General features: G+C 39.1%; 1 protein-coding gene across 7 annotated transcripts in view; it reads left to right on the top strand.

Moving 5' to 3' along the window:
- Nucleotides 1-14,447, top strand: part of CCDC171 (coiled-coil domain containing 171) — a 304,004-nt gene that overhangs the window by 105,054 nt on the left and 184,503 nt on the right. For 6 of the 7 annotated variants that reach the window (XM_084777633.1, XM_084777632.1, XM_084777634.1 and 3 more), the window contains 2 exons: nt 2,911-3,078; nt 4,602-4,790. In XM_084777633.1, coding sequence (XP_084633759.1) covers nt 2,911-3,078; nt 4,602-4,790 — 357 coding nt within the window. The remainder of the gene's footprint in view (nt 1-2,910; nt 3,079-4,601; nt 4,791-14,447) is intronic. The other variant, XM_084777635.1, reaches the window with a different exon arrangement.

A 14,447-nucleotide genomic window follows, 5' to 3' on the forward strand; every position in this document is an offset into this window, starting at 1 on the left:
AGAATAATATATCCAGTCAGTTTCCTTTTCCTTATTATTAGATACTAACGAAATTTGGAAAAAAGAAGACTTTTGCAAAATTAAAACTGTAATTTGGATGCTCTGGATAGCTATCTATCCATTTGTATTTATTAGTAATGTATTGGAATTATTTTGAGATTTAATTATTTTTATTTTATGCCTATGGGTGTCTTGCTGCGAGGATGTCTGTATTCAGTGTGGATGTCTTGTGCCCAGAAGAGGGAACTAGATTCCCTGGAACTAGAGTTATAGAAAGGTGTGAGCCAGCGTGCGGGTGCTGGGACTTGGAACCGGGGCTCCTGCAGGATCAGCAGTCAGTGCTCTGCTAGCGGTCTCTCCAGTCCTGTTAAAGGTGTCTTAAATATCATGATAAAACTTCATATTCTGTGTGAGCCTGTTCTGTCCGTAGTTTTCTTTCACTTCTGTGATATAGAGCTCCAGTAGTTGGTAGGTTCATTTCTCTACATTCCTGCATATTGAATTCATTTCTCCAGCAAATACAAACTCTAATGCCAAGAGAGTGAAAAAGGAGACATTCTTTCCAGCCTTAGAGTCTGGGGTTCAGTTGTGTCCACACAAAGGGGCTGGAATTGCCCTGAACAGCAGATAATGATTAGAGGAAAGGAAACTGGAAGCCCGACCATTGGAAAGCCAGGGTCTGGAGTGCTGGGCAGTGATCAACACATGGGCAAAGTGATTTTGGATCTTTCCAGATGGATGACTACCATGCGGGTTTATCATAGCCTGAGCAAAATGCACTTTATGTGACAAGAGTGAGTTTTCCTTGAGGACAAGACACCTTGAGCAGAGCTATGATGGTTAGTAACAGTGTGGAGGAGGGTGTTAGTGTCTGAGCATTACACGTGTGTAAGTGAACTTAATCAGACCCATGTAGAAGCGTAGAAGGCATCTTTAACTGCTTATAAAGGAACAATGCAAAGTGTATTTGTAGCGGCAGGTTCTGCTTTCTTTTCTCTTTTCCTCTCTCCTTTCCTTCTTTCCTTTTTGTGTTTTGAGACAGGGCTTCTTTACAGAGCCCGGGCTATCCTGGACCTCACTATGTAGATCAGGATGGCCTCAAAGTCACAGAGATCCTCTACTTCTGCCCCTAAGTGCTGGGATTAAAGGTGTACACCACCACAGCCAGTTTTTATTTCTTGATCCAGGTTTTTTTTTGGTGTAACTATATTTATTTATTTGCTTAATTTTTATATTTTAATTACTGTATCTGAAAAAGTGAGATAGCATACAGGCAAATTAGTGTTATTTACTTTGAAATGTTCAGGGAAACAGTTGCTATAATTTTCAATAACAAAACAAAACTTTTAATAAACTATATTTTAAAAAATTGTACATTATAGTTTCCATTTTCTCCTGATTTTTCTTCTTTCAAGTTTTTTCTCCTGCTGATATATTGAGACATTTTGAGCGAACTGATTTTATCCACATAAAATGCTCATTTTGCAGTTTCACAATTACTTCATCGTTTGAGTTCCATGTTTTGAGATGAAGTATCTATAGAGAGGACTATTGGTTATCTTAGTAACTAAGTTCTTCAAGTGTGCTCAGGGTAAGTCAGGGTTATGCTGGATTCTAGAGTAGAGTAAATAGCTTTAGGTCCTTCAGCAGTGGGCAGTTGTGACTGGGACAACAATATACTTTTACAGGGTTTTCCAAACATATTTCTTTTTAACATTTAATTAATTAATTAATTAATTACTTTTTATTATTATTTATTATTTATTAAATTCATTCATATTACATCTCAGTTGTTATCCCATCCCTTGTATCCTCCCATTCCTACCTCTCTCCCATTTTCCCCTTACTCCCCTCCTCTATGACTGTGACTGATGGGGACTTCCTCCCCCTGTATCTGCTCATAGGGTATCAAGTCTCTTCTTGGTAACCTGCTATCCTTCCTCTGAGTGCCGCCAGGCCTCCTCATCCAGGGGACGTGGTCAAATATGGGCCACCAGAGTTCATGTGAAAGTCAGACCCCACTCTCCACTCAACTGTGGAGAATGTCCTGTCCATTGGCTAGATCTGAGTAGGGGTTCCATGTTTACTGCACGTATTGTCCTTGGTTGGTGCCATAGTCCAAACATATTTCTAATTGGTCAATGTTGAAGATGGGTCTTGGACAGCATGTCCACTGTAAATTTCTCTGTTACTTTGTAATACTTAAGCACCCACAGATGCCCAGTGTGCCGAACACAACATACAGCTCTAAGTTTGAGAACAAATGAGCCCTTCTTCCATATCTTTCATATCACTGTGCTTTGCCTAAGGGTGTCGGGTTGGATTTCCTATAAGTGCTAAGTGGAGTGGAGTCTCTGCGGCAGGAAGAAAGCTGGCGCGCGCGTGTGTGCCTGTGTGTGTGTGTGTGTGTGTGTGTGTGTGTGTGTGTGTGTGCAGTACAGTGTTGGTACGTCCTGCCTTTCGTTAGAGAGGAGCAACACTCTCATCTCAGTGCCATTTTATGACTTCACATCTGTTTTTTAAAATATAAGTAGGAAATAATAGCATTACTATATTGGCTTCAAATTAAATATCTTATAAAAAAATTAACCCAGATACTTTGTGTTTCAGATCATAAAACTTAGACCTAAACAGGTGCTCACATTGCCAGCGGGAGCAAGCTGGATCATAGACCCAGTCTTCTAGTGTCTAATTAAGTTCAGCTGTGTTTTAAGGCCAACCCAAGTACCACCCAGCATCTTATCTAGTGTTTGTTTCTGAATGTGAGGAAAAAGGCCATCCAGATGATAATAGCGGAAACTTGAGTATTTTCCTTCTATATTTAAAAATAAATTCCTGACTATTTGTGTTAGGTATTTCACTTCCCACGGTGTCTGTATTCAGGAGTTGACAAGCCCTTTCTCCCTGCAGGAGAAGCTAACCTTCCTTCACACCTTGTATCAGCACTTGGTAGCAGGCTGCGTGCTCATAAAACAACCAGAAGGCATGTTGGATAAATTCTCCTGGCCTGAGCTCTGTGCAGTCTTGCAGGAGAATGTTGATGCCCTCATTGCGGACCTCAACAGGGCTAATGAGAAGGTAACTGTCCTCAGGCACCAGCTACCTCTATTAAATTCAGTGACATTTGTCCACATCACAGTATCATTAAGAGAGGCTGACATTCATCTTATTTCAAAAAGAATTTGGGTGTTAATAATTCAGTACCATTAATTATGGCTTGTCTACAACTCAGTTTGATGCCATTGCTGTGGGCATGTAAATGTGACTGAAGTCTGTATGAAGTCTCTAAGCTCCACTTTCTGTGCAGGACATGCTAATACTACTAGCCAGTATTAGCCACAGGGACCTAATTAAGAGAAAATAAATTAATCTTACTGATGAAGCAATTCAAAGAACTTAGTCATTTACATTAATAAACCAACTCTTTATGTTAGCATAAAATAGAAACAGGATGTAGTTATTCAAAAAACATAATCTTAAAAGTCTTTGCTTAGGAAAAATGAAGTGTTGTTTTAAAAGTACTTAGAAAATTTTAAATTACATTTTGACTTGTTTCTTCAAATGTCACAAACTATGTGAGAAAACACAACACATACTTTAGAAGGGGAAATGTATATTTTATAGATCAAAACAGTAGAGTTTATAGTTATTTTACCATTTCATAAGCCTAAGAATTCAGTCTTTCTCAAACAGAATAAAGCCCTGCTCTTGCTATAGAAAGTGAGGAGGTGTGCCAGGTCATGTGTGTTGCCATTTAACATATTGTTACTTGCCCTGGGGTTGTTGAACTGATCAGAACTGTGTTTGTGACAAATAAATTGTGGTGTAATGGCTAGATCTCAGTTACAATGACATTTGCTGTTAAAGGACCAGAAGAATTAAAAATATACATGTTGTATTAACAAAATGGTCCAACTTCAAGGTGAACTCTTATGTCATTGAGCAGTTTATCTTTAGCACACTGAGAGTATAACCAAAGGCAAGGGGAAGCAGAATAAGAAATAGGGAAATAAGTTGTCAGGAACGGATGCTGCTGTGACTGTGAATCTGGGCACAGTGGGTTAAAACAGACTGATGAGTAATTAAATTAAATTAAATATGTGCTTTGCCTCTGAGATGATGTTTTTCATAGCAGCTCATAGCTTCAAAACCTTAATTGACATGCATGTTAGAAGATAAGAATTTTCCTTTTAGTGTTTGTTAAAACAGAAACTAGGAGGGATGTTTTGCATTAGTATGTATAACATGTTTGTGCATTGTAAATTTCATTGAAATATTGTATTTCTCACTGAGACACCTGAAATAGCCTGAGCTTCCGGTCTAGAAATAAGAATAGTTTTCTAAATTGTCTCTGTAAAATTGACTGCAGAAAAAGCTACTTTATTAGAAGAGGGAAAAATAATAATTCATGGTGTAGGTATAAATATTCTACTGTTTTCTGCTAAATTATCCGATTTACCCCCCCACAATTTCTGGTTCTTACTTTATTTACTTCTTAACTTAGTATACTTATGTGTCTTAGGGATAAATTATAGTGGAGAATGTAGGTTATTCACACATGTGATGCCATGCCTTAATCTATATTTCGTTTTCGTCTCTAGATCAGTCACCTGGAATATATCTGTAAGAATAAGTCTGACACAATGCGGGAGCTTCAGCAGACCCAGGAAGACACCTTCAACAAGGTGGCGGAGCAGATCAAGGCCCAGGAGAGCTGCTGGCACAGACAGAAGAAGGAGCTAGAACTCCAGTATTCCGAGCTGCTGCAGGAGGTGCAGAGGAGGGCACAGGTACGCTGGGCCTCAGACAGAATCTGGTGGAAACACTGCTTGAAATCCACAAAGAATTTTAAAAAGCATTTTTAAAAAGGGCTGCCTTGTTTAACCATTTCTGTCTTTACCCACTCTTTGGATATGGCCTCTCTGTGTGTCCCTGGCGGGCCTGAAACTCACAGAGATCCTCTTAACCTCTGGCTCCCAGGTGCTGGGATTAAAGGGGCACACAACCATGCTTCAAATGTTTTCTCTTTCTATCAACTCTAAGTCAGTTTAAATATTTTGAAGACCTTATAACACTTGTTTAGGTTATGATTATGCAAATGCACATTAATCATTATGCCAATTCTTCTAGGCCAGGATGACAGTTAACAATATATAAATGGCAGTAATTTATATGGAGAAAATATGCTTAGCTACCTAAATCTTCTGTTCCCTATCAAATCTAGCATAGAAAATAAAGTGTATCTCACAGTCACTCTGTCACTCTACAGTAGGACCTGGCATTTTAATTCTAGTTCGTGTATAGCCTCAGAAAGTATATCACCTGCTTCATTGCTGTGACAAAGGACCTGTGTCTGTTCCTCTCTCTCTCTCTCTCTCTCTCTCTCTCTCTCTCCCTCCCTCCTTCCCTCCCTCCCTTTCCCCCTCCCTCCCTCCCTCTCTCTCTCTACCTCCCTCCCTTTCTCTTTGCCTCCCTCCCTTCCTCCCTCCCTTTCACTCTCCCTCTCTCCCCCCCCTCTCTGTTTTAAGGATTGTCTTTTACTTGAGTTTGAAGATTTTTTTTGTTAAAACCCTAATCTTTTTAGTTAAACGATGAAATTATTTTATTTTATTTATTTTTAAAATAAAGCATCAAGGGGTCTGGTAACATATTGCCAGTGTAAATATCCTTTCATGCAGCGTGTCCCATTTTGAGGGCTTCCGTTGAACTATCCCTTAACCTCATTTGGGGTTAAAATGTGTTATATTGACTTAGGGGCTGAATATGAGCTTCTCCCTTGAGCTCGTGAGTTGGGAGTTTATTACTATTGATGGGCTGTGGGGAAATGGCAGAGTCCTTTGGGTTCTGACCTAACAGATTAAATCTCTGTTGTGTATGATGGCATCATTGGGCGACGGTGCAAGGTAGGAGGTGGAGGCTGGCTGGAGGGATCCATGGAAAGGTGTGTCTCGGCCCCTCCCCTTCTCTCTTCCCGCTTCCTGCTTACCTTGAGCTGCACTGCTTAGCTTTCCCAGCCCTGCCGCATGCCATTGTGTTGTGCAGAGCCAAAGCCTCATGGATTAGATCCTACAAAACCAATGGTGAAAATATCATATATCTACTAATATTGGAGGTAAGATTATAGTTGTAAAATAATTCTGAGGTGTTAGCTTTGCTTAAGAATAGGCTCTAAGTGAACTTAGACATTTCTATGTGGGTTTGAATTAGTCAATAAACCTATTTTCTGAAAACAGCCATTTTGTTCATTACTTTTACATTTTCAAACTGAAGGAAAAGATCAAGTTCAGTGAGGAAGCTCACAAGTGCACAGGTTGATGTTTCTCCCTGTGGAGGCAGCACAGAGTCACAAGCCTCCTGCATCAGCCTTCATGGTGCTGTACTGTGTGTCTCTCCAAGCACAGCCAGTTTGGTTTTGGATAACGTAAGGGCTCATGTACTATTACTCTATCAAGGCTCCAAGCACCTCCGTCGTACCAGAATATCTGTGCCCTGCCTGTCGTTTTCACCTTGCATGGGCAGCTATCATCTCCTGCTCACCATTACTGGTCAATTGCACAAGACCTTGAATTTTGTACAAATGGAATCATTCAGTATTTAATCATAGGAAGCTGGCTTATTCTACTCTATGCTGATGTAGAACATGACATTACTAATGCTGTTATCTATCAGTAGTTTATTATTCTTTACTATTTAATAGTTTTCACTTCATAACCACATCACAATTTGAAAATAGGTAGATGGATATTTGCTTTATTTCCAGTTTGAGGTTATTATACATGAAATTTATACAAAACTATTGTCCAAGGATACACATACTTAGGAATCTGATGTCTGGGTTATATGCTAAGTGTATAGTTAAGAAGACATTAAATTTCTTTCCAAAGGGACTGTGTCATCTTTTAAAAATTCTTCTTAGCAGTTTAACAGAGTTGTCTTTGATATGCATCTGTACATATAATTTCATTTATTTTTCTTTCAAACTTTAGTTTCATCCCAGTTGATATGTAGTTACATGGCATTTATTTCTAAATTAACATTAAATCAAGTTTAGTATTCTATAGTGAATAATAAAGTTGAATACTTATTTAAATACTTATTTGTCATTTATATATTTTTTTTGGTGAATTATCTGTTGATTTTTTGTTATTGTTTGTTTATGTGATACAGGTCTTGCTTTGTAGCTGTGGCTGGCTTTGAACTCATGGCCTTTTTCTTATTTTAAGCTTGCAGGCATGTGCACCAGCTAATAGATCAGTGAAATTGTTGAATAAGAGCAAACAATTACACCTGCTTCTCCCTTCTCTTTTCTTTCTTTTTATTTTTTAGACTGGTCTCCCATGGAGTCCTAGCTGGCCTGGAATTCCCTGTGAAGACCAGGCTGGCTCGAACTCACAGAGGTCCTTTTGCCTCTGTCTCCCATGTGCTGCAATTAAAGTCATGTCACCACACATTGCCAAAAAAGGCAACACTGTCTATATTGAATTGCTTATATACCTGTGCAAGGTCTCAGATTACTATATTTATATATTCTGTACTTTATTTCACTCACTTTCTGTTTTCAGTGCTACGCTAATTTACTTCTGATAGCTAGTAGTGTCTTAAACTCACCTATTTTATTCCACACGAGTAAGATGGCACAGCAAATCATTTTTAAGTTAAATATTTATTTATTTATTTGGTGTGTGTGTGTGTGTGTGTGTGTGTGTGTGTGTGTGTGTGTGTGTGTACCGAGTACAGTTCAAACACTGAGGTCAGAGGACAGATTGTAAGAACTGGTCTCTTTCCAGTGTGTGGGTCCCAGGGTTGATGACAGGTGCCCCCACAAACTGAGCCATCTCACAGGCTTGCAGTTCCATTTTGGTGAGTGAGTGAGGGCTTACAACATCACAAATCCTGATGGCAATCAGGTTTTAGGAGAAGCTCCCCTTGAAGACTTTTCTCTAAAGAACTGTCACACCTTCGGTTTGGTGTGTGTGTGTGTGTCTGCAAATGAAAACTCTCATTTTTCATTATTTATAAAAGTATTTTAATATTATATATTGGCATATAGTCTTATTATGTTCATATTTGTATCTTCATCAAGTATAACTGAGTTTGAAGAGGTAATTCACTTTGGCTCCATATTGAGTTCAGTATTATTGTGATACATGTTGCCTGATCTATGATTTTTATTTTAGAAAATTTTGTTAGAATCAATTCTATAGAGTTGGTCATCCTAAAATCTAAATGCAAATACGATATTTTTATTTTATATCATTTAATGAATTTTCCAAGATTATGTTTCTAAAAACATGGGTAGGGCATGGTCATTACCTAGGACTGTGGTTTTAGGAGATTGGTGATCTCAGACGGAAATAACCATTAATAGAGGGGGTTTGTAGGAAACAAAATACTATTTATAGACTTAGCATGTTTAATGTTTTGTTTTCATAAATGACTGGTTAGTAAATAAACAATGTTATACTTTCAATTTTATTTAAAATGATAATGATGTATAAATACTGTTCAGTAAATAAAACCTGTGGAGCTGGTACTCAGCTTTGATATCCCAGTATATTTTTAGTTTTAGATGATTTATGCTAGCCATGTAGGAGGAGAATTCTTGAATTTTAATACATTTGAGGCATCTCACAATACATTTTAAGTGTCTGTTGTGCTGACTAATCTGGATAAAGTGTACATTCTAGTCCTTGGAGTAATGTTATTTTGTAGTCTTAATATTTATGTTCTTTTTTCTTTTTCATCTGAAAATAATTAGTGGACCAAGAATGTCCATTCTAGAAGTAAAGATTTCTCATTCTTAGTTGAGTCAGGGTAACACCTGATGCAATGTTTGAAGACTTAAGCTTTGGCATTTCTGTAAACTCACATGAATTTAAAATGGAAAAAAATTGAGGTTGAATGAGGTGACTAAGTGGGTAAAAATGCATGCCTGCTGCCAAGCCTGATAGTCTGAGTCCGATCCCCAGGACCCTCTGATCTCTACATGCTACGGCACATGTGAACACCAACCCCCCAAAGCACACAAGACAAATAAATAAAATGTTAAAATAAAATGGAGTAAACAGTGAAAGAAATTGGGGTTTGTGGTTCTACATTGCACTTTCCCCCTCTCTTGCTATTAAGTCCATTAGAAAAACTTAGTCATGAAAGGATTGTTGGAAACTGAAGCATCTCTCTATATTCTAAAAAGATTCAGGGGAACTTGTTGGTGTTGTTGGAAGTCCTGTTACTCACGGGCTATGTGATGGCAGGATACCCTGTGCTCGTACTTGTGGGGTGACTGAGTCATGAGTGGGTACCCCTGCTGGGAGTTGAACGTCTTTTCTTTTTCACATAATCATTTTCATTACTGACAATGCTGTCAGTGGACTGTGCATATTAGGTGTTGGACTTGTTCTCAGTGCCTTTGCACGCCTTTACAAGCTTCTTCTCCCTGAGAACCACAGCCATATGACATTGGTGGGTCCTTTAAGCATCATCTCTATGTCACAAATGAGGAAACTGTGCTTTGGACAGCTGTCAATACCTAATTTGTGTTGGAAGGAAGTTCTGGGAACAGGATTAAAATGGAGGCACCAATGTAAACCACCGAGGACACTGGCATTTAGAAATAGAGTATAAGGTGAAATGTGTGGACTGTTTTAACGCGTTGTCATCCTTGGCTTCTGGTCCTTTTTACAGTATTCTTTAGCACTGTTTTGTTCAGAAATACATGGGATCTTTGTATGTAAAACAATGACTGAAAAATCTAATGTAACATGGGTTCTTCATTCTCTGACTCATGTCTCTATGTGATTTTTGGTAATTAATAATTAAGCCTGATAATATATAAAAAAGCTCAAGTAATCCACATTGTTACCCACCCACACAAATGGTAGTTGTTCTAATTCATATTTATCTTATTTTTTTTGAGAAATACAAGTTTTAATATAATTCATCATATTGTAAAGTTTCAGTTATAAGGTAAAAACATCAAGATAATTTTACATAATTTAATTAAAGTTAATCCAAAATACTTTCTGCACTATATGATGCATATATGGGACACTGTTGTGAAAGTACTAACAGAAAGGCATAATGCCCAGCCTTTTTTTTAACAAATAGAAAATTTATTTGCAGAGGCACATGAACAATTAAACAATATAAGTTTTGTTATAAGGTAATATGCATATATTAATTACCAAAAGAATGCTGTGAGTCTGTAAGAGGAGGCCAGAGTTGAGAAGGAGAGCAGCCTCCTCTTCACAGAGGAGAGGGGCTGAGCCACAACCATTTCCAGGGTCTGAGAGGGGAAGAGCAACGGAGCGTGTTAGAATTGAGAGGCAGCACTGCTACCTTTCTGAAAAGCCTTCCTTTAACAGTTAACAACACACGTATCTTTTTGTATCAGTACATTTACTCTTGTCTAATGACAAGGAGAATGAATGACTGTGACCCCTCTCCCCTGTCCCAGGAGGGTCTGGTTGAGCTAAAGGGAATTTTATAATTTGTATTGCATTAGACTAAAAGCATAAACTTAGGCATATTTCATTTTGTGGCATATGTGTGTGACATGATAGCATTTCTAAGTAAATAATCCTAATGGGATGTGAGGGTTCGTGTATGTGATCACACACATATAGTGTGTACCTTAGATAATGCAAGCACTAAATCCTGTGCTGATTCTGTTTAGCTTGTTGAGTAACTGCCAAACTGCCATTGAAAGTGACTGTACCATTTCATCCCCATCACCCGTGTATGAGAGATCCAGTGTCCACAAAATACTTTGTTTTAAAAGACATGTATTTATACCACATATTTGTGTTGTTCTTTTTCAATACTGGCATTGCATAAATGGCAAGATAAGTAACTTACACGAGATACTCTGCCTGCAGTCCCTGGTATCGGAAACCAGTTTGTGCCTTGCACTGTCACAGTGAACAGCATAACATGATTAAGAACAGTGAGTTTCCTGGGTTTCGGGCCCACCGGTTCCGAGCTTGTGGCATTCTCCATGCTAAGCAGTGAGCCCTGGAAGCCTGCGCTTCAGGAAGCATTGCCTCCTTCCACAGGGAAGAGGGTGTCCTTTTGCCAGATTTTGGGTGGACTTTTGAATTTGTCAGTGAGAAAAGGAAAAGTAGTCAAATTACATAATCGCTTTGTTATGCTCAAGAAATTTGTGTAAAAGATATACATTCTGTATTTTGAGTTGTTAAAAGTTCAGGATAAGAGATGTTTTTGGAAAAATTTGAAAAGATTATTATTGTTTTTAAATTAAACATCCTAAGGTAGGGAAGGTTATTTCAGTATGAGGAATGCTTTTGCCCCATATTAAATTGATGTGCGCTATGTTTGTTTTTAAAATATTGGCCTTTAATATCCTTGGGTGGAGAACATTGGGCTTTTTTAAGGGCAGATTTGCTCTACAGCTGATTCTAGCCTGACCATCAAACAGGCTTTGTTCTTCAAGAGAACTTCACAGTAAATAATGTATATCTCTCGAGTCTCCGTGGAAAGTCAGAATCGATTTAAAACAGAATTTTTACTTGTAAGTTCTAAAATATATGTGGAAATTACTTTGTTTTATTAGATTTTTCCTTCCTTGTTCTTTACATTGTAAATCTCTTTTTCATCAATTAGGTTTTTATTCAGTTGCTGTTCTGGACAAAACACTATACTAAGCCCAGGGATGCTTTTCATAAAGAGTTACTTAATCCATTCAGTGTTTGCTTGACACCTCCAGGGGATAGAGCGCAGTGACAGACTGCATAGAAACTAGTGCTTGTCTTCAAGGAACAAGCAGTCCAACGCGTTCAGGACAGAGTAGCTGCAGACGTGTGGAATCAGTAGGTAACAGCGTGACGATTAAATGTCTAAGTGGTCGTTAAGTTCAGACAAAGTCTGGACCGCCGTGAATAGGAACGATAGTAAAGCCTGTCAGGCCTGGCAGCTGAGGGGGCTGGGAAGATGCTCCGATGGTGTCGGGGGAGATGGGTGGGAGCCCGAGAGCATTTGAAACAGTGGCGGGGCGCAGTCAGGTTAATGTAGGGATCGGACCAAGCTCTCCATAATCATTAGCTCCGGACAGCTTCACAGGGGAAGGCTTGTTGTGACTTGAGGGGAAAGGCGGATCCTTCAGATGCGAAGGCTGAGCAGAGGTGAACTCAGCCGAAGGACTTGGTTAGTTTCATTATTTATGAAATGAACTTATCTCAGATGCGCAGTTGTATGCTGTGCAGGAGTTGGAGAGTTGTCATCTGCTGAGACGAACTAAGGTGTCTTTGTTGTTGTTTGTTTTTATTTCTTTTTACTTTTTAGGTGTTTTGCTAGCACTCAAAGTTTCATTTTCTTTTTTTTTCTTTTTTCTGTTGTTTTGATTGGTTTCAAGTCAGGGTTTGTCTGTATAGCCCTTGCTGTCCTGGAACTCACTCTGTGACCAAGCTGGTCCTGGACTCAGAGATCCGCCTGCCTCTGCTTCTGCTGGGATAAGAGATGTGCACCACCATGCAGGCAGCATTTTCTTATACACATGTATGCCATTATATTTTATTCTTGTACATCCCCCTGAATATTTTCTTTAGTGAGCCTGCCTCACATTTAGCTCTCCAACAGTCTAATTGTTTTATGCCAGTGGCAATTAACAGTTTTATATATTTGAAATAAGTAATAAAATTAGCAAATAACATCTTTTAACTTTTTTTTTTTTTTTTTTTTTTTTGCTGGAGACACATTAATAGCCTGAGACACAGGGCTCACTTTATTTCTACTTGTGTGACGGTTACTGGTCAGCCTTGTGTATCCTCACACACCTTCTATGGTTTCTTTCCCCTCCTGCTTCTCCTTGAACAGGTAGGCCTGCCTTTTGCTAAGAGTCTAGAATTAACCTTCAGGACTTGCTTTTCTTTCTAAGCACATTCCTTGGGACTCTATTGTGACTTAGCAGTTTTTATTAACATTTCTGATGCTCATGTTCACTTATTGTGTGTAGTAATATTCTGGGACTTTATGTCTTCTTACAACTTCCCTGATGGAGTTATATTCCTTAACGTCCACACAAGAGCCTCAACATCATGTTCTTTAATGCTCGGATTTCCACCATTCCCTTTACTCTAGGCATTTTGAATTATCTGTACGTCCTCAGTGCATGGTGTCTTGCTTTCTAGCTCTGGTTTTTCCAAATGCGTACTTTTCTGATTCGTCTAGCTGTACCCTGAGTGTCGCTCTTTCTTTTCTTAGAGATTGCTTCCTGTGTGAAGGTACAGGCATGGACGCAGTTCCTGTAGGCGTTGCTGCTCAGATGCTATTGGGTGTTTTAAACAGCCTTTACTCCTGGGCAGCGCTTGCTTTGCTAATGCTATCTGTGTGGAGCCTCAGACATAGCTCAGTCACACCGCAGGGTTACACTGCCTGAGCGGAGATGTATTTGGAGGCAAGACGTGCTATCTTTATTTCCTCATCCCTTCATGTCTTACTGTTTCTACCACAGGCATGGCTGGACCAGGCCTTAGAAGATTTAGAGCAAATAAAAACAACTGGTATGTGGTACAGGAGGAGGGAAATTATTTCTTTCTTCCCTTCTAGTGTTGGAACACTTTTAAAGTTTAATTATTTCATTGTTTGATGATTTTATACATTTTTATAACATGTTTGGTTGTTTTCTCTCCCTAGTGCCCTATTTCATTCCCTCCCTCCCTCCCTTGCCAAACTACTTTCCTCTCCTTCCTTCTGCTTCTTCCTCCTTTCCTTCCCTCCTTCCTTCCTCTCTTTCTTTTTTTTTTTTCTTGTGTCTTTCTAAGTTTAGATTGAGGTTGCTTGTAGAGCATGGGTGGGGAGGTTATTTACTGGAGCAACTTACCAGTAGCTATATTACTAAAGATACCATCAGCAACCATTAGCTGCCAATAGCTTCTCGGGTATGGTGGGACCTCCTGAGCCACTCCCCTGTTGATGATGAAATTTTGACCTTGTGCAGTTCTTCTGTGGTAACCACAGTTCCTATGAGTCTATGAGTGCAATAGCCATGAGACAGCGTTTCACAGAATTCTTCCACATCTTCTGGTCCTTCCATTTTTTTACTACTCCCTTTTCTGTAATGTTTCTTGAGCTTTGGAGGGGGAGTGATACACATGTCTTGTTTAGGGATGAACACTTAGTCACCTTTTCTCAACACCTTTCATCTGTTATGAGTTTCTGCATTGAAGGTTATCCACAGCAAACAGAATATTCCTTAACTAAGACTGAGAGCAGCGTGAAGCTATGGGTATAAATATAAACACAAACACATTTGGAAGGCAGTTTGACACCATGTCCATCCAGCAAAACAACAGTAGTAGCTGTTACTTCCCCCTCCCCCCACCAGACCCCACAGCACCCTTCCCAGGGACTGTGACCTTCCAGCCATGGGCTTTTGACTAGATTTGTAGTAAGGGGCATGGATTGATTCCCTTCTGTGGACTGGGTCCTCA

The sequence above is a fragment of the Acomys minous genome, assembly GCF_964271855.1.
Source record: "Acomys minous genome assembly, chromosome: 1".
Lineage (NCBI taxonomy): Eukaryota > Metazoa > Chordata > Mammalia > Rodentia > Muridae > Acomys > Acomys minous.